The sequence below is a fragment of the Pangasianodon hypophthalmus genome, chromosome 29, assembly GCF_027358585.1.
Source record: "Pangasianodon hypophthalmus isolate fPanHyp1 chromosome 29, fPanHyp1.pri, whole genome shotgun sequence".
Classification (NCBI taxonomy): Eukaryota; Metazoa; Chordata; class Actinopteri; order Siluriformes; family Pangasiidae; genus Pangasianodon; species Pangasianodon hypophthalmus.
This window is the reverse complement of record NC_069738.1, coordinates 1600447-1619686: the sequence shown is the minus strand read 5'-3', so window position 1 is coordinate 1619686 and position 19240 is coordinate 1600447. Positions and strand designations below refer to the sequence as shown.

Here is a 19240-nt window from a genome sequence, read left to right as displayed (position 1 = left end):
CTTTTGTGATGCTTTTCCAAGCTTGTAGCACAGCTTCTTTCAGTTGTTTGTTTTTTTTTGGGGGGGAGGGGGGGGGGTTGTTCTCCCTTCAGTCTCCTCTTCAGGAGGTGAAATGCTGCTCAGTTGGGTTAAGGTCTGGTGATTGACTTGGCCAGTCTAAAACCTTCCACTTTTTCCCCCTGATTAAGTCCTCTTTTGGATCATTGTTTTGCTGCATGATGACGTTCCTCCCACTTAGATTGGATGCATTTCTCTGTTTAGATGCCAACACCACACACTCAACTAGACCCTGGTTTGGAGTCAGAGATGATCCAAGCACCACAGCCCAGCAAGACCATGCTAGCCATAAACAGGTATGAAGATTAAAGGATGAAGTCCAGAGTAAAAGGTCAGAAGGGAGCTTGGGGTTGTAACAATTCAGTCAGATGCAAATGCAGAATACAAATGCAATACAAACACAGTCAAGACAAGAACCAAAAACTTGCAAAACAATAACCAAAATCAAGACAAGGCTACAACAGGAAGACCATCAAAGCAATACAGACTTCTCAAGAAAATCAAATTGTCACGGTTCATGGGTTCACCGGCCCCTTCTGGCCATTTCCTGTACTACGGTTAATTAGTCATTGCTTTGAGCTGCCACTCATTACCGGCTCTATTTATACCTCAGCGTTTGTGCTGCGTGCCTTGAACTTGGGAGGATTACTGTGTCCAGCTGGCTTCCTGGGACTGTCCGTTCTGCTTGTTCTGTGTCTGCAACCTCATTAAAGCCTCAGTTTACTCACTACTGAATCCGCCTCCGTTTTTGCCGTGACAGAACGAACTGACCAATATTATGGATTCAGCGAGTGCCGCCGGAGTCAACAGTTTTCTCTCGGACACGGCCGCGCTTCTCGACAGGCAAGAGGAACAGATGGTCGCCACGGGTCGTGCGGTACAGGCTTTGGTGGCGCAGGTGTCCGAGCTCACTGCCCAAGTGCAACTACTCAGAACCGGACCGGTGACATCACCCACTGCGCCAGCTCCTCAAGATTTAACCCCTCAATCGCCGCTTACTCCTCAACCCGAGCCACGCCTACCACCTCCCACCCCATACTCTGGTGAGCCACGGCTCTGCTGTGCCTTTCTCACCAAATGCTCGTTTTTTTTTTCTCTCCAGCCCCAGACCTTCTCCACCGAGCGATCCAAGGTGGCGCTATTGCTGACCTTACTGTCGGGGAAGGCGGCATTGTGGGGGACAGCGGAGGAGGGTTTTTGATCGGGCCGTGACGGGACGCGAGGCAGCTCGGAAGCTGGCCGACTTACGTCAGGGCTATCTTCCGGTTTCGGATTACTCTATCGAGTTCCGCACCCTGGCGGCTGAGTGTAATTGGAACGAGGAGGCGCAGTGGGATATGTTCCTGCATGGGTTGGCAGACCGCATCCAGAGGGAGATATTCATGCTAGAGCTCCCAACGTCCCTGGACGGGCTTATCGCCCTGGCCATTAAGGTGGACGCACACCTACAGCAGCAGGAACAGCGGGGGCTACGACGCGCAGTTCCGGTTGCCGTGGATCTCCCGGTTTCCCTCTCCAGCGATGCGGTCAGCCCTGCGCACGATCCAGAGCCCATGCAGGTGGGCAGGGCCCGACTGTCCCGGGAGGAGAGGGATCGCCGTCGGACCAGAGGATTGTGCCTTTATTGCAGAGGGGCGGGACACATTGCCTCGGGCTGTCCGGTAAAAGCCACCGCCCGACCGTAGATCAGAGGTTACTGTCGGGTGGAATAGCGGCGGGTAAAGCCTCTTCCACAACGCTCCTTCCGGTACGGCTGCAGCAGGGAAGCACACTTCACCCTGGTCAAGCCCTTTTGGACTCTGGAGCGGAAGGTAATTTTATGGACATTCAGTTCGCCCTCTAACTTCACCTGCCGGTGTCTATGCTTAACCAGTCCATCTCCGTCAGTGCACTCAATGGCCAAACTCTCTCCAAAATCACACACACCACCGGCCTGTTAACACTCATCACGTCGGGGAATCACTCGGAGGAGATATGCTTCCTTCTCGCCGACTCCCCGCTCGCTCCTGTTGTCTTAGGTCACCCCTGGCTCTCGCTCCATAACCCTCACATTAATTGGCGTTCCAGTCTTATCATGGAGCGAATATTGTCATGCTAATTGTCTTGTGTCTGCCTGTTCGTCTGTGTCTAGTTCTGTTTTCCAGAAGGAGTCGGTGGACCTATCTAACGTGCCTAAGGAGTACATGGACCTGAAGGGAGTGTTCAGTAAGTCTCGGGCTGCTTCTCTCGCGCCACACCGTCCCTATGACTGTGCCATAGACTTATTGCCAGGTAAGTCTCCGCCTAAAGGCAAGTTATACTCGCTTTCTGTCCCAGAAAGGGAGGCCATGGAGAAATATATTTCTGATTCTTTGGCAGCCGGGCTCATCCGTCCTTCCTCTTCTCCCGCAGGGGCTGGGTTCTTTTTTGTGGGCAAGAAGGACGGTTCTCTGCGGCCGTGTATTGATTACCGGGGGCTGAACAGCATCACGGTAAGGAACACTTACCCCTTGCCGCTGATGTCTTCAGCTTTTGAGCGGTTGCAGGGAGCGTCTTTTTTCACTAAACTTGACCTGCACAACGCCTATCATCTGGTTCGCATAAGGGAGGGGGATGAGTGGAAAACCTCCCTTAATACCCCTAGGGGGCATTTTGAATACCTGGTTATGCGTTTCGGGCTGTCTAATGCGCCGGCGGTTTTTCAGGCACTCGTTAATGACGTGCTGAGAGATATGGTTGATCAGTTCATATATGTCTACCTGGATGACATATTGATTTTTTTCTCCTCTCTCCAGGAACATGTTCAGCCCCTCAGGCGAGTGCTCCTTCATCTGCTCGAGAATGGGCTTTTTGTCAAGGCGGAGAAATGCGTTTTTCATGCACAGTCCGTTCCGTTCCTGGGGTTCATCATGTCGTCTGGAGGGGTGCGCATGGATCGCGATAAGATCAAGGCTGTGGTGGATTGGCCAGTCCCTGGCTCTCGCAAGGCCCTGCAGAGGTTTCTGGGGTTCGCCAATTTTTACCGGCGTTTCATTCGCAACTTCAGCCAACTCGCCGCCCCTCTGACCGCCTTGACCTCCACCAAGATGGCGTTTAGCTGGTCGAGCGCAGCCCATGCTGCTTTTACCAACCTCAAGAGCCGCTTTGTTTCGGCCCCTATTCTTATTGCCCCTGATCCGTTGCGTCAGTTTGTGGTGGAGGTCGATGCTTCGGAGGTGGGGGTGGGTGCGGTTCTGTCCCAGCGCTCCTCCGCAGACGGCAAGATGCATCTGTGCGCCTTTTTTTTCTCATCGCCTGTCTCTCGCCGAACAGAATTATGACATTGGTAATAGAGAGCTGTTGGCGATTAAGTTTGCCTTGGAGGAGTGGCGTCATTGGTTGGAAGGTTCGGGGGTGCCTTTTATCATCTGGACTGATCATAAGAACCTTGACTATATCAGATCGGCCAAACGTCTTAACTCCAGGCAGGCTCGGTGGGCTCTTTTTTTCGGTCGTTTCGTTTTTTCCATCTCGTCCGGGCTCTAAGAATGTCAAGCCCGATACCTTGTCCCGCGTTTTTGATGGTTCCGATTGGCAGACTACTCCCGAGCTTATTTTACCAGAGAGACTTGTGGTCTCCACCATCACTTGGGAGATTGAGTCTAAGGTCCGCACGGCCTTACAAGGGGTAACGCCTCCGTCCGGGTGCCCACTGGGTCGGTTATTTTTGCCGGAGAGGTTAAGGTCTGACGTCATCCGCTGGTGCCACTGCTCTAAGGTCGCTTGTCATCCAGGGATTAGTCGTACTGCCTTTTTGGTCAAACAACGGTTCTGGTGGCCATTGATGGCTCGTGACATTCGGGAGTTTGTTTTGGCTTGCTCGGTCTGTGCCAGTTGTAAGACTTCCAATCGTCCCCCAAAGCCTCAGTTTACTCGCTACTGAATCTGCCTCCATTTTTGCCATGACACAAATGCCAAGCAACTAAGGAGAGAACAGACAGAACTTACGGGGTGAAACTAATCGGGAGGAATACTATTTATGTGTGCACAAACAAAACAAATCAGAGGATAAAACAAAGATGACATTCTAAATATGAGTAAGGGTGCCCTCTGTCAGTCTGGCAGGGAATTATTTGAGGTGGATATGACAGGTGGATGAATGGTCTAGTGCCAGATGTGGTTCAGGTGAAAGAGTGGCTCAGCTAAAATTAATGATGTTAGAGATGAAGTTTTGTGTCTGTTGCAGGAGCTCTCAGTGTAACAGGAGCAGGTCAAAACTCTTTCTTTCATTCTGATGACTAGGCTGCAGGGGAATAAATATCAATTCTCAAAAGACTCCTGACCCAGCCTTTGAGGCTTAGGGCCTGACAAAATTCCAACCTCACTGAGAAAAAGGCTGTCCCAAGAAAGTCCTCTTGACAAATGCAGAGATGGAAAGATAGATCCCATGGTCAGAGCAATGGACTCTACTCCACACGCTTTCAGCAGAAGGACAGTGGTCCTCATCTGAGTCTTTAAAGCCGGTCTGTGTGATGCACCTTTTCCCCTCATCATTCCCTGAACATTATCAACAAAGAAAGAAACCTTTACTAAACATTTACTTAGGTTAAAATAATGTTCGCTGCAAACTGGGCGAAACAAAACTGGCATACGTGTCTATAAAACCAATAGCCAGGAACATGGTGAGGTAGAAGGAAATACACTTTTTGTTAAATAAAAGGAGGAGAAATATTTCAGGGTTTGTTCGCAGCATGCCAGTGTTCCAAGACGGGTTCTGGATCCACTGTGACCCTGTCAAGAATAAAAGTGTATATACTGAACATAAATTAATAAATGACTGTTGCAGCACCACTGACCACCAGTACCACCACTGTGTGCCCTCCAAGTAAGCTTCTGTGTCTTTAAACAACATGAATTACTGTTTACTGCAATGGTGCTGATTACATACTTGTCCTTTTGCCAAAAAAATAAAACTGATCCTGCAGGTCTGACAAGATTCTGAGGAGTGGCTAGGACAATACACCACTTCTCAGAAAGTGTGAGACTAATGCCTCATAAGGACTGCTGAGAAAAAAGGTGAGAGATTTCTCTAAAAACTTTTTATATAAGAAGAATGTGTGTATGTATATATGTGTGTATGTATATATGTGTGTATATATGTATGTGTGTGTGTATATATGAGTAGACTTCCACAGTAAAGCTGGTTTTATATTGGACATTTGTTAGATATTCACAGCATGGTTTGGTTAGTTGTGAAAGGATGTGTAAAACATTTTATAAACAATAAAACTTCAAAACCCATACTCGGGAACTCTGTAAGTTCATGCTGAGGTAGAATACTTGGTAGAAAACAGAGACACACACCAAACAGACAACCAAATTGCTGTTTTAAAATTTGTTTTAAATTATTTACTGCATTTCTGACTGCATATCAGCATACCAGTAACTGAAAAATACATATTTATCAATTCCCACTTTTTTTATTGAAAGAGGTAACTGTAACTCGGAAAATTTATTTTGCACTCACTGAATGCTAGGAGCACAAGCCCTGAAGTCCCAAAAATGTTCTTAGGTCTCTAAATACATGCTATATATTTAATCTATATAGGGACATTCCACAAATTTCCATTTTATCTTGTGCCATCAGCGAAGAAAAGGTGTGCCCAGAAAGCATGGTTAAAAACAATGCAGTTGTTCTTGTTTTAGTAACACACGCTTACAGTTCAGACAGAATACTTGATGCTTAGCCAAAAAACTAACTAGGCTAGAGAAAACTGGTGGAGGTGAGCAAAACCAACCATTCTCTGTCTGACTGTGAACATAAACAAACATGATAAAACATGTACAGCTTTAACTAGCATGGACAACAAGACAACACATTTTCACAAGCAACCACTTATTCTAAAAAAAAAATTCAAGACCAGTCAGTAACAGAATTTAAGTATTTCAAACCAAAATCATGTTGATTTACAGTATAAATCTACTGATGGCTGTATGGACTCTGAGCTTCATGCACATTTACTGCCAGAAGGAAAAGGAAACAGCTCATGGGGTCATAATATCACCCTGCACTGGAGCAGGTTTTCAGTGGAATTGCTTGCTTTAATCGTGAACTGAAGAAGAATATTGTCTTTGAGTTCATGAAAGTTTGAAATACAATACAAACAAGTGGGTAGAGCTGTATCATGCATGTCTCACTGGACAGAGACAACAGAGACCTGTTGCAATAAAGACCCATAGAATTTTTGTGATGACTGACCTGGTGTCTTTTACTTTCTCTTTCTAACTAAGTGCACTTGTTTTTCAAGTGTACCTTGTTTGCTTATCTCAGCAAAAAAAAAAAAAAATTGGCTCACTGTTGCTGAGTATGGGGCTGCGTAGCTGCAGACCAGTCAGAGTGGCCATGCCGAATGCGCCTACAATGGCAACGTGAGCATCAGAACTGGACCATGGAGCAATAGAAGAAAGTGGCCTGGTCTGATAATGGTTTCTTTTACATCATGTGGACGGCCGGGTGCATCGCTTACCTGGGCAAGAGCAATGATGCACATTTGTCCTATGACATGAAAACTTGAACCCAAGTTTAAATGCACATTTGTGTAATCCATTTCAGCAGAAGAAATCAGACTCTTCAGGACTCTGCGCATGCTTTACTAATATTCAAGATGGAAACCTCTGATCTGGAAGCAGACAATATGGCCCCATCTTCAAAAAAGAGGTAAAGTACCATGTCATTTTTTTGGTCTTAACTGTCCATATCTAAAATATTTAGTGAGTGTATGGAAAGAATAAGTTACCATAATAGAAATGATGACAATACATTTAAGCTAGTTATCATTTATCAATAAAATAATACTTAAAAACAATTTCTTTTTAAATTAACAGTTCGGTAAAATTGTAGAGATGGTATAAATTACTAATGGAATATTTATAATATTGTGCAGTAAAATCCTGGAAAAGAGGTCAGACTCACCAGAACCCAGCTGTGTCTCCATGAAAAGTGAAGCATCTATGGATTCTCCGTGGGTTTTCAGAGGTGGAGCCCCCGTATCTGTACACAGGTAACTTCTCCTCAATTAACCCACTTCACAAGCCTGTGCTACCTCTTGGTTTATCCAAAACCAACAATAACAACAATAGTAATAGTAAATATAAATTAAAGCTGCACGCAGCATTTTCTGGGGCCAAGCACCCAGACCGGTGAGCCACACTTTCACAAACGTGCTACAGTTGTTGCCTAAACAATCACAGGAAAGCAGAGCCATAACTTTAGAGAAAGGGATTCAAGAGTGATTTGTAGTTTCACTCATGATATGTATGTTTTGACCACGGACAGTGGTGGAATTCTCTGACTGTAGGAGGAACGGTCTAGATGAACAAATGGGCAGCAGCGTAGCATTGCTGCAGCATTGTTTAGACACGTGTCAAGATCATGTGAGCCAAATGTGGTGAAGACTGGACAAAATTTGGAGGAGGAGTAGCAAAAATTGCAGTTGTAAGCATTTTTAAGCACGTTATTGTTACTTTTGACCAGTAGGTGGCACTGGCACGAAATTTGTTGCATAGCCTCAGGTCATGGTTCTGAAGATGCCTACCAAGTTTTGTGTCAGTGTGCAGAGTCGCTGCTGAGATACATCCTCACTTCCTGTTTGGCGGCTTCTCCATCAGATTCTTTGGCCCACTACGGGCAAACTGTTTGGAATATTCAGAATTTTTTGATAAATTTTGTGAGGCTTACTCTGAAGATGACATTTGCCAAATTTGGTGATGATTGGAGAAATTTAGTAGGAGGAGTAGCTAAAAAACTATTTTTGACAAAATCCAAGACAGCAGAAATTGACGTCATAGGGTGCATTGAACTCGTCTCGACCCAGGGAATCCAGGGATGCCTAGCTTTAACAGTTCATGTTTAATAACAATAATTCATTTAACAAGTCGATTAAGAATTTCTTGTTTAACAGAAAAATTGTAGCTATGGTATAAATAACTAATGGAATATTTATAATATTGTGCAGTAAAATCCTGGAAAAGAGGTCAGACTCACCAGAACCCAGCTGTGCCTCCATGAAAAGTGATGCATCTATGGATTCTCCATGGGTTTTCAGAGGTGGAGCCCCCGTATCTGTACACAGGTAACGTCTCCTCACTTAACCCACTTCACAAGCCTGTGCTACCTCTTGGTTTATCCAAAACCAACAATAACAACAATAGTAATAGTAAATATAAATTAAAGCTGCACGCAGCATTTTCTGGGGCCAAGCACCCAGACCGGTGAGCCACACTTTCACAAACGTGCTACAGTTGTTGCCTAAACAATCACAGGAAAGCAGAGCCATAACTTTAGAGAAAGGTATTCAAGAGTGATTTGTAGTTTCACTCATGATATGTATGTTTTGACAACAGACAGTGGTGGCATTCTCTGACTGTAGGAGGAAAGGTCTAGATGAACAAATGGGCAGCAGCGTAGCATTGCTGCAGCATTGTTTAGACACGTGTCAAGATCATGTGAGCCAAATGTGGTGAAGACTGGACAAAATTTGGAGGAGGAGTAGCAAAAATTGCAGTTGTAAGCATTTTTAAGCACGTTATTGTTACTTTTGACCAGTAGGTGGTACTGGCACGAAATTTGTTGCATAGCCTCAGGTCATGGTTCTGAAGATGCCTACCAAGTTTTGTGTCAGTGTGCAGAGTCGCTGCTGAGATACATCCTCACTTCCTGTTTGGCGGCTTCTCCATCAGATTCTTTGGCCCACTACGGGCAAACTGTTTGGAATATTCAGAATTTTTTGATAAATTTTGTGAGGCTTACTCTGAAGATGACATTTGCTAAATTTGGTGATGATTGGAGAAATTTAGTAGGAGGAGTAGCTAAAAAACTATTTTTGACAAAATCCAAGACAGCAGAAATTGACGTCATAGGGTGCATTGAACTCGTCTCGACCCAGGGAATCCAGGGATGCCTAGCTTTAACAGTTCATGTTTAATAACAATAATTCATTTAACAAGTCGATTAAGAATTTCTTGTTTAACAGAAAAATTGTAGCTATGGTATAAATAACTAATGGAATATTTATAATATTGTGCAGTAAAATCCTGGAAAAGAGGTCAGACTCACCAGAACCCAGCTGTGCCTCCATGAAAAGTGATGCATCTATGGATTCTCCGTGGGTTTTCAGAGGTGGAGCCCCCTTATCTGTACACAGGTAACGTCTCCTCACTTAACCCACTGCACAAGCCTGTGCTACCTCTTGGTTTATCCAAAACCAACAATAATAATAATAGTAAATATAAATAAAATAGAATGATTACATCATCAAAATGATAGTTTGTCAAATAATAAGTAAGATTGTAGTAAATAGTATATATTTTTGTGTAATGCATCAATTATTCCCAAAAGTGTTCAGAGGGGTTGAGTTCAGGGCTCTGTGCAGGCCACATGAATTCTTCTAGACTAACCTTGTCTTTATGGACCTTACTTTCTGCAGAGGGGCACTGTCATACTGGAACAGGTTTGGGTTAGCCCCCTAGTTCCAGTGAAGGGAATACTTAATGCTACAGCATACAAAGACATAAGACCACATAATTTTAGCCACATGGTGTATAAAATTTGTTTGAAATATGAAGAGAATCTGCTTATCACATAGCAAGCGTGTGGAGAATTAGAATGTCTTAAAACACTGATGGAAGATTACACTTTCTACTCAAGGATGGCTGGAGGGAGCAGATAATAAAAAGATGTTGTGGTTCCTGATCTGCATGTTGAGATGTACAATGCCCTCCATAATGTTTGGGACAAATGAATATTTCATTAATTATTTCCCTCTGTACTCCACAGTTTTAAATTTGTACTCAAACAATTCACATGTGGTTAAAGTGCACATTCTCCAATTTTTTTATACATTTTAGTTTTACCATTTAGAAATTACAGCATTTTTATACATAACCCCCATTTCAAGGCACTGTAATGTTTAGGACATATAAGTGGTATGTACAGTAAATTAGTCACGTTTAGTACTTTGTTGCATATACTTTGAAGAAGAGAAGAGAAGAAGAGGTTTACATATAGTCCACAAGACACAATATTAACTGAATTTACACAAATGAACCAGTTCAAAAGTTTACATACGCTTGATTCCTTGATTGAAAAGAGAGATTCTTCTAAGTGCCTGATCAAAATTAATGTTGTATATGTAATATGAAACTGATAGATTACATACACATCCAAAACTCCTATTACTTAAATATTGCTATACATTTTGATCAGGTGCTTAGTAGAGTCTCTCTTTTTCTGTGGTTGAATCTTAAATGATATCCTAGAGGCCCCTTAGTGCACTATGTAGGTTCTACAACTGCAATAAAATATACCTCATGTAATGAGAGCTGCATAGAGGAAGTTATTTGAGATTCTACATAAAAAAACATGTTGGAGATCATAGGGTTTTCACACGATTTGAGTAGGTTAAAAACTTGTAACTGGGAGAAAACATTACTGTACATAAAGAGAAACGAACATTGCCTTCTTATTTCCTTTGTTTTAAAAAAAGACCATGTTTTATGTAATACGAGCAAAGGGAGTGCTAATTCTTGTCCAGTTTATTATTATTATTTTATTTAACTGGCTTAAGTAATTAGAATATAATTTTAAATTAATTTGTCACCTCAAGCAGCTCTAAGTTGTATAAATCACTTAGGAATTTTGTTTGCATGTATGTTAACTATATGTATGAGTTTATACAATAAAGTGAGACATAAATAACTCATAAATATTTACATTTTAGGTTCTGAGGTATTGGAATAGTTTGAGGTATATTAGGTAGTAGATCTCCAGGAGGAAGTGAAGGCTTAGCTATTGGGAATTAACGTTTGTGTGATCAGTAATTAATCAGTAATTATTATAAAAGAACCATAGTTAACTAGTAGTTACTCAGGATAAATATAAGACTCAGTTAATTAGTTAATAGTGAACTCCTACTAACATATTGAATAATTAACTAGTAGTTCTTAGTATTTTATAGGAAGAAGATGGGTGTTAATGAAGAACTACTCATTTGTTCCTGCATAGTTATCTACGAGTTGTTGAACAGTGTTAGCTTTATTGTAAAGTGTTACCTCAGTGCTTACTTACTTAAGGACTGCTTTTTCAAACGGATTTGTTTTTATTGTTTCAGTGCTATTTTTGGGTGTGGTGCTCTTACACTCATGTGCACCCCATTTTATCTGGCTCTCGGCACACACTTTGGAGAGCTTTATTTGAAGTGGATAAACTTGTCATAAATTTGCCAATCTTGCTGTTGCATATTTTGCAAAAAACTTTTGTTTGTGTTAATTGTGTAAAATCCAGAAGTTCCATAAAACTGCTATTGAATTTTTTTAGACACCAACTCCTCCTGCTTTGTCAGCCATGTTGCCATGTTGTCAAGCAAAACAAGGAAGAAAAGTCAATTAAGCAACTGCCTACTCATGGTTATTATCGATTTGTTTGTGTGTCTGTCAGAGAGTGAGCTAGACTAGCGAACAGAGTAAAGTCTGACTCATAAAACTACTTGGGATGCCCTGTCTGAGCATTTTCAGCATAACTGACAAAGTGTGTTCTACTATCATGGTACTTGCAATCTCTCAATTTTAATGATTCACGATTTAAAATCATAATATTGCCCGCTCCTATCCTAAATGTTCTGCAGAGGGTGGGAGATGGAATAGAAAACATCAACAGAAGAAATACAGAGTAATCAAAAGCAGCAACAAGACAGTCACATGCTGGTATAAAAAAACGTCTCTTCTTGTAATTATCCATTGAGTGATTAGATCAGAGAAAACTCATAGGAGAATAAAGCAATTTCATAGCAAGAAAATAATGATTGACCTGGTATTTATGGAGTCATAAGAAATATGATATTTACACTGTTACATCATAGAAAGTCCAATAAAATGATGTACATTGTACTAAAAGTCTTCCTACATTATCATATGACAGGCAAGACACTGCATCTGCTGGAAGTGAGGTCCAGAAAACCTTCAAGTTAAATCTGTTGAAGAAGTTTGAGTGTTTGAATGGAGTGATGATAAACCAGGGGAACCCAATACTCCTGAATGAGATCTACACAGAGCTCTACATCACAGAGGGAGACAGTGGAGACATCAATAATGAACATGAGGTGAGACAGATGGAGGCAGCATCCAGGAGAAAAACAACAGAGGAAACACCAATCAAATGCAATGACATCTTTAAGCCCTTATCTGAAGAAGACAACCCCATCAGGACCGTTCTGACAAAGGGCGTCGCTGGCATCGGAAAAACAATCTCTGTGCAGAAGTTCATTCTGGACTGGGCTGAAGGGAAAGCAAATCAGGACGTCCACCTCATATTTCCACTTCCTTTCAGAGAACTGAATTTGATCAAGGACCAAAAACTGAGTCTGATGGAGCTCCTTCATGTCTATTTTAAGGAGACAAAAGAAATGGACATTTCCAGTTTAGAAAAGGTTCTGTTTATTTTTGATGGAATGGATGAGTGTCGTTTCCCTCTAGATTTCCAGAACGCAGTGAGAGTGTGTGATGTAAATGAATCAGCATCAGTGCATGTGGTGCTGAGAAACCTGATCAAAGGGAATCTGCTTCCCTCTGCTCTCATCTGGATCACTTCCCGACCAGCAGCAGCGGTTGAAATCCCCTCTGAGTGTGTCGATCGAGTCACAGAGGTACGAGGGTTCACAGACCCACAGAAGGAAGAATATTTCAGCAAGAGGATCAGTGATCAGAACCTGGCCAATAACATCATCACACACCTGAAGTCATTAAGAAGCCTCTACATCATGTGCCACATCCCAGTCTTCTGCTGGATTTCAGCCACTGTTCTAGAGAGAATGTTGGTTGAAGCAGAGAGTGGAGAGCTCCCCAAGACTCTGACTCAAATGTACACACACTTCCTCATCATTCAGACAAACATCATAAGAGAAAAGTACTCAAAGAAGCAGGAGAGTTATGAAGAAATGGTTCTGAAACTGGGACGACTGGCTTTTGAGCAACTGATGAAAGGCAACCTGATCTTCTGTGAGGAAGACCTGAGAGAGTGTGGCATTGATGTGAAAGAAGCAGCAGTGTACTCTGGTGTGTGTACGCAAATCTTCAGAGAGGAGTTTGGGCTTGACCAGAGTAAAGTGTACTGCTTTGTGCATCTGAGTGTTCAGGAGCATCTCGCAGCTCTGTATGTGCATCTGACATTCATGATGGAAAAGAGAAATGTTCTAGATCAGAGTCAGTCTTCAAAACTGGAAACGAAAGAAATTACAATCTCAGGTGTCCACAAGAGTGCTGTAGATCAGGCCTTAATAAGCTGGACTGGACATCTGGATCTTTTCCTTCGCTTTCTTCTGGGTTTCTTGCTGGAGTCCAATCAGAATCTCTTACATCACTTAGTAACACAGACAGGAAATAGCTGCCAGAGCAAAGAGGAAACAGTTCAGTACATTAAGAAGGAGATCAGTAGAGATCTTCCTACAGAGAAGTCCATCAATCTGTTCCACTGTCTGAATGAACTGGGTGACAATTCTCTAGTGGAGGAAATCCAACACTACCTGAAGTCTGGAAAACAAAGTGAACTCTCTCCTTCACAGTGGTCTGCTCTGGTGTTTGTGTTACTGACATCAGCGCAGGAGCTGGAAGAATTTGACCTGAGTAAATATACAAATACAGACAACGTATCAGATTGGATTCTTGTGAAGGTGATGCCTGTGGTTGCAGAATCCAGAAAAGCAATGTAAGTAAGGATGAATATGACTGTTATATTGTTACAATGTTAGAAAGAGAAAAAGTGAAAGAACTTTTACAAACATGCATTTTAAGACATTTTGACCCTTGAGGTCATATAGGGTTGGTGTTAATAAGAACAGGTAAATGTAGCACAGACATTTTAAATTCAAATTCACAGGCATTTCAAATCCTATTTCCAATTCTGAGAATGATTTAGGGAATAACGATTGCATGAGCAAATAAATATGACCAAAGGACAAGTATTAAATGTGTGGAGGCCAATTGCTGTTATTTGACTAAAAAAAAAACAGTCTCAAAGTCATGACTTAATTTCTTTCATTAATGTTTCTTAAAATTAGGCTTTATTATTACCATGGTATCGGTGGTTTTATATTGGCTATTTAGCACATGTTCACACCTCCGATGCCACCAGAACCAAAAGCAGAGCCTGTGAAAGTGTTTTAATTTACATAAACCTTATCAGTATCGGACTCACATCTACAAATTTTGTCCAGTTGTCATGAAACTTGGATCACAGCATCATGAGACCAACCCAAAAAAAAACCTCACTCATTACTCTGATTTTTGATATGCAGGACAGTTTGTTCATGACTGGCAAGCCATTTTGAACAGGACATGAGGGAATATCACAGCAATGGTGTGATCTGTTCAGACAAAACTTTGTACTTGACTAAGTGACCATGTCCTAAAGGACTTGAAGTTCTGAATTCTCCTCTAGGGGGTACTATAATACACAATTTAGTAAACCTGCTCCAAACTTCTGAGCCACAAAAACCACATCATGATCCTTCTGATGATTCCCTGGCAGGTGCTGAGTGTTTTTGAAGTCAAGATTTTGTGATTTGCAAAATGGGAAATCAGCTGTTGTAACGGGCACGACATAGAGGTTGAATCCGACATAGAGGTTGAATCCAAGCGCGGGAAGTTTAGTAATATCCGCTGACAAATCCGAATCGTGAGACACACATGTAGTGGGAAAAACAGGCACTATAATCCGCAACAGGTAAACAGTCCAATTTGTGACAACAAAGCTAATAAACCAATAAAGTAATCCAATAAACAGTAGTCGCAAACCAGAAACGCAATGGTCGAGACGGGTAACACAGTGGAGAGGCGCTCAGTAAGACAGTGCTAAACTGCTAATACTTTGCAAAGAGTTCTTGGTAAAACATGGCTATTTATGCACATGGTAAACAGGAAGTTGTCCACGAGGAAGTGGTGTGCAGGTGGGTGGCTGAATGGGTCTCAGCCAACTCTGTTACAGCTGTTTTTGTTATTTTTGTTAAATTTTTGTTAAACTTCTCCTAGGAACTGTCTAATCTTTGTGAAATTTGAAACTTGCATTGTCACATGCTGAACAAAACCTCTCTGCACCCAGCACCGTACACAGTCTATTGTCCTCAAAACCCCTTGCTCTCTGGAGTGATCTCTGCACCTTTGGTCAGTCTTTGTTAATTGCTACAACAGTGTTAATTAAACCTTGTAATTGCTCAAGAGAAGGGAGATACGCAAAGTTGTGGCTTTGCTTTCCTGTGATTGCTTATGCAACAATAGCACGTCTCTGATTGTGTGGCTTGTTCATAATAGACAAACAAATTTGATCATAGTGGCTTGACAGTGCCATCCAATTTAATACATCTCCTTGGGATGCAGCTATAGTTATTCTTTTGTTCTTCTTCCCATCTCCTGACTTTTATGTTGCATTGTCTTTCTCAAAAAAATATTTGGCCCATGTTACATTTCATTCTTTTTAATGGTGTAACTCTTTGATATACTTATTTGTCTCTAAACTATATTATTTGTCTCAAATCTCAATATACGTTTCTGGGAAAGGTCTTTGCACCACACACTCAGGGGAAGTCAGACACCAGGAGATACAACACACAGAGGGTAAGGGGTAGAACCAGTACACAAATCACTGGCACCAGGAACAAATAAAGAACGCCCAGCACCGTACACACACAACACACACACACTGTTAGCTAACTAGCTTGTTAACAATAGATAGCTAAGTAAAACAACTTCAACATTGGACTGGCTATTACTTTGGGAGCTAGCTATCTTTATTAGAGAACAAATAAAATGTTTTAGCTGTTTTAATAAATCTAACTCTGCATGACTCTTTAAACATTTTTCCCCTCTTATCAACAGTTTAGATCAGAGCCGTAAGTCGTAAACAAATGTCTCAGCTGACGCAAGATTTAGTGCTCGCTTATTATTATTATTATTATCATATGATTAAATATTTTTATCTTCATAGAAGTGAGTCAAAATAACTTCCACTTCTGTTTTTTAGCCTTTACTCTGATTGCTCATTTCATGCTCCCAGCTGTCTGTGCACTTGAATTTTATGGAGTTTTGTGGGCGCCACTACATGCGAATGAGCTGTGTCAGGAACGTGCTTTGCATGTTACGGGTGATCATTATGTATTATTTTATTTGTTTCAGTATCAGGTGCAATACAATTAAAGAGAAAAGTTGGACAGCTCTGGACTCAGTGCTCAGCTCAGAAACCTCTAATCTGAGAGAACTGCATCTGAGTGTGAATACACTGGATCTGACTGGGACTAATCTAGGAGTCTCAGGAGTGAAGCATCTCTCTGCTGTACTGGAGAATCCTCTCTGTAAAGTGGAGACACTGAGGTAAGATCATCTCTGGGAGTCACGATAAGTCAGTAAAAGCAGCAGTTAATAGTTGTATACAGTGTTGTTTTGCAAATGAAATTTTCTGTAAAACTGTACAACATGCAGAACAAATAAATTAGTAATTAAGCAATAATGATTTCCCAAGTGATTTTTTTATTATGCAAACAATACTTTTGCACCACTAGTACTCTTAAGGTCAATAACTCTCAATAACAGCGTTAATGTTTTTGTTACATTACACAGTGTTGTAGAATATGTAGCCTGTGGGACCAGTGAGGGGGAGATTTGTCTTTTCTTGTTTCTTTTGTTTGTCTCTCCTTTTGTTTTCTCTTTTGCGTGTCACTAATTAGCCAGCCTATTGAATTGGCTGGAGCACAGAGGCAGGCATATGTATAGATTCCTTGGGTCCTGAAAGGGTCCTTTAGCCGTGTGTTTGTGTAGCAGCGTTTGGTGTGTTGGGACCGGAGCCGAATGTTGAAAGGAGCTGTACGAGTGAGCTTGAACAGGTGTTTGTGTTTGGCTAAATTTATTAAGTGTTTTGCGAGTGACCTGACTGGCATGAATATCCTGGGATTAGCACCTTATTGTTGAACTTCCCTCTAGCCTGTTGGCTATAGGTTGTATGAAATATTTAGTATTAAGGACGTGTGAGCCACTGGCTAGAGGGTTTCTTTTTTATTTATTTGTTTATTTATTTATTTATTTTTTCTTTTCTTTGTTTTGCTTGGTAACCAGTCAGCCTAGGTACTGGTTGGGCCAGGGGTCTGGGAGGTTACATAGTGGTGGGTCTTTTTGGAAGTGTGTTCACGTGTGGCAAAAGCTTGCTGTGCAGGTTTCCTTTATATCACTAGTATGCTATATGTTCTGAGTGATGGGTTTGCAGTGTAGTATGTATTTGCAGCACTTATTTGTGTATTAAGACTTTAGCTGCTGTTAACATTTCATTTCCTCTGGCTCTTCTGGCCCAAAGGTCCAAGGTTATGTATTTTTGATTCTTGTATGTATTTATTCATTTATTTATTTATTGAGCTATCTACTTCATAGACCCCAAAAGGGTATTCAATAAAGATTGTATTTTTAATTTTTTCTACAACCTTGCATCTGTCTGTGTCTGTTACAGAGCTCCCCTTGCTCTGGTCATCATCTAAAGGGTGGCATAGTCACTTTGTAATATGTAGCGGTTGCTACATTTTTGGTACAGTCTGCAGGATAGATCTTTTGAAGTTATTTGTTTATTGTTTGGGGTTAGTTAATAATCAGAGCAGCACCTTTGGTAGAGTTTTGGAGGCAGAGAACAGCAGCTGGCAACACAACGGAGGTGAGACATCAGCGAAGAGGCTGCCATGGAGGACGAGCTACAGAGGCTGCGGGACCAAGTGGCACAGCTGCAGACAGAAAATGAGAGACTCTCTGTAGCACAAAATGGAGGTAGTGGGGCAAATGGTACCCAACCTGTATGATGGGAACAGGCCTTCTACATGCCCAGAGAAAGAAAGTGTCCTACGTTTTCTGACAGCAGGGTTCCTTTCTGTGGAAGAATGGGTAGAGGAAGGTCAAAACTGTATTAGATCAAGGTACATGTCTGAAAATGAAAAAGCTTTGTTTTTATATGATCATTTGGAAGGAGAAGCACGAAATGAAATTAAGTACAGACCTGTAACCATTAGAGAAAATCCAAATGAAATTTTTAATATTTTAAAAGAGGTGTATGGAAGTCCTATATGTACTGGCAACAATGTTTTTTTGATAGGAAACAAAGGGAGGGGGAATCTCTGTTTGAGTTTTCTCATGCACTAATGGAACTTATGGATAGGGTAAAACAGTCCAAGAGGGATGCAATTGTTAATCCTGATGTAGTATTGAGAGACCAGTTTTGTGAAAATGTTCGTGACCAGACTCTATGCAGGGAACTCAAGAGACTGGTTAGGGTTGATGTGGATTTGTCTCTTTTAGATGTGCAACGTGAAGCCATCCGGTGGGTGGAAGAGGGCCAGGCAAGTCATGACCAGTGCCACAGTGTTCTGGGGCGTAGTAGTGAAGCTCAGCTAACTTCCCAGTGTGAGGCCACCATTGCCCAACCCTCCGAATTGGCTGAGTTGAGAGACATGGTCTTGAAACAACAAGCCCAACTAGACATGCTAGTTAGATGTCTAGGACACCAGGATGGGAAGCAGCAGGTTCCTTTGCCTTATAGAGGTGGTTGTTTTAAACGTGCCCCAGATGGTAAGCATATTTGCCTTAGATGTGATCAACCTGGTCATATAGCCCGGTATTGCCAGGCCACCGCGACTTTAAATAGTGATAGATCGGTTCCCCACACCACTTCTAAAAACCCTCTTAGTCAGCCAGACGCCCCTGGCAATAGCTCCACCAGTCAGCCAGTAAACTAGAGACCCCCAGTGTGCAGAGCCAAACATTGGGAGGGGAAGGTTCTGGCTCTTCACACCCTTTCTCTTATGGCCAGTTAGATGGGAATTGTAATTGATCCTTGTCTTATTGATACTGGGTCTATGGTCACAACTATAACTGAGAGTTTCTTTTCCAAGCACTTTTTGCATTTACAGAGAAAGGATTGCAAGTGGTTAGGTCTTAAAGCAGCAAATGGATTAGATATACCCTACGTAGGCTATATTGAATTGGACATGGTGGTCCTGGGGCAGCTCATTCCAGGGACGGGGGTACTGATTGTAAAAGACCCTGAGAATGTAACCTGCAGGGTCATAAGGCAGTTACGCCAGGAATATTGGGAATGAATGTACTTGGGGAATGTTATCAGGTCCTTTTTGAACAACATGGTCCCCAGCTTTTC

At 42.0% G+C, this 19240-nt stretch overlaps 1 protein-coding gene across 1 annotated transcript in view; it reads left to right on the top strand.

The window, feature by feature from the left end:
- The first annotated feature begins 5006 nt into the window (after positions 1-5006).
- Positions 5007-19240, top strand: part of LOC113524069 (NACHT, LRR and PYD domains-containing protein 3-like) — a 30147-nt gene continuing 15913 nt past the window's right edge. The window contains exons 1-7 of the mRNA XM_053231257.1: positions 5007-5091; positions 6629-6733; positions 6960-7076; positions 8031-8147; positions 9102-9218; positions 11990-13771; positions 16234-16428. Coding sequence (XP_053087232.1) covers positions 6681-6733; positions 6960-7076; positions 8031-8147; positions 9102-9218; positions 11990-13771; positions 16234-16428 — 2381 coding nt within the window. The 5' untranslated portion in view covers positions 5007-5091; positions 6629-6680. The remainder of the gene's footprint in view (positions 5092-6628; positions 6734-6959; positions 7077-8030; positions 8148-9101; positions 9219-11989; positions 13772-16233; positions 16429-19240) is intronic.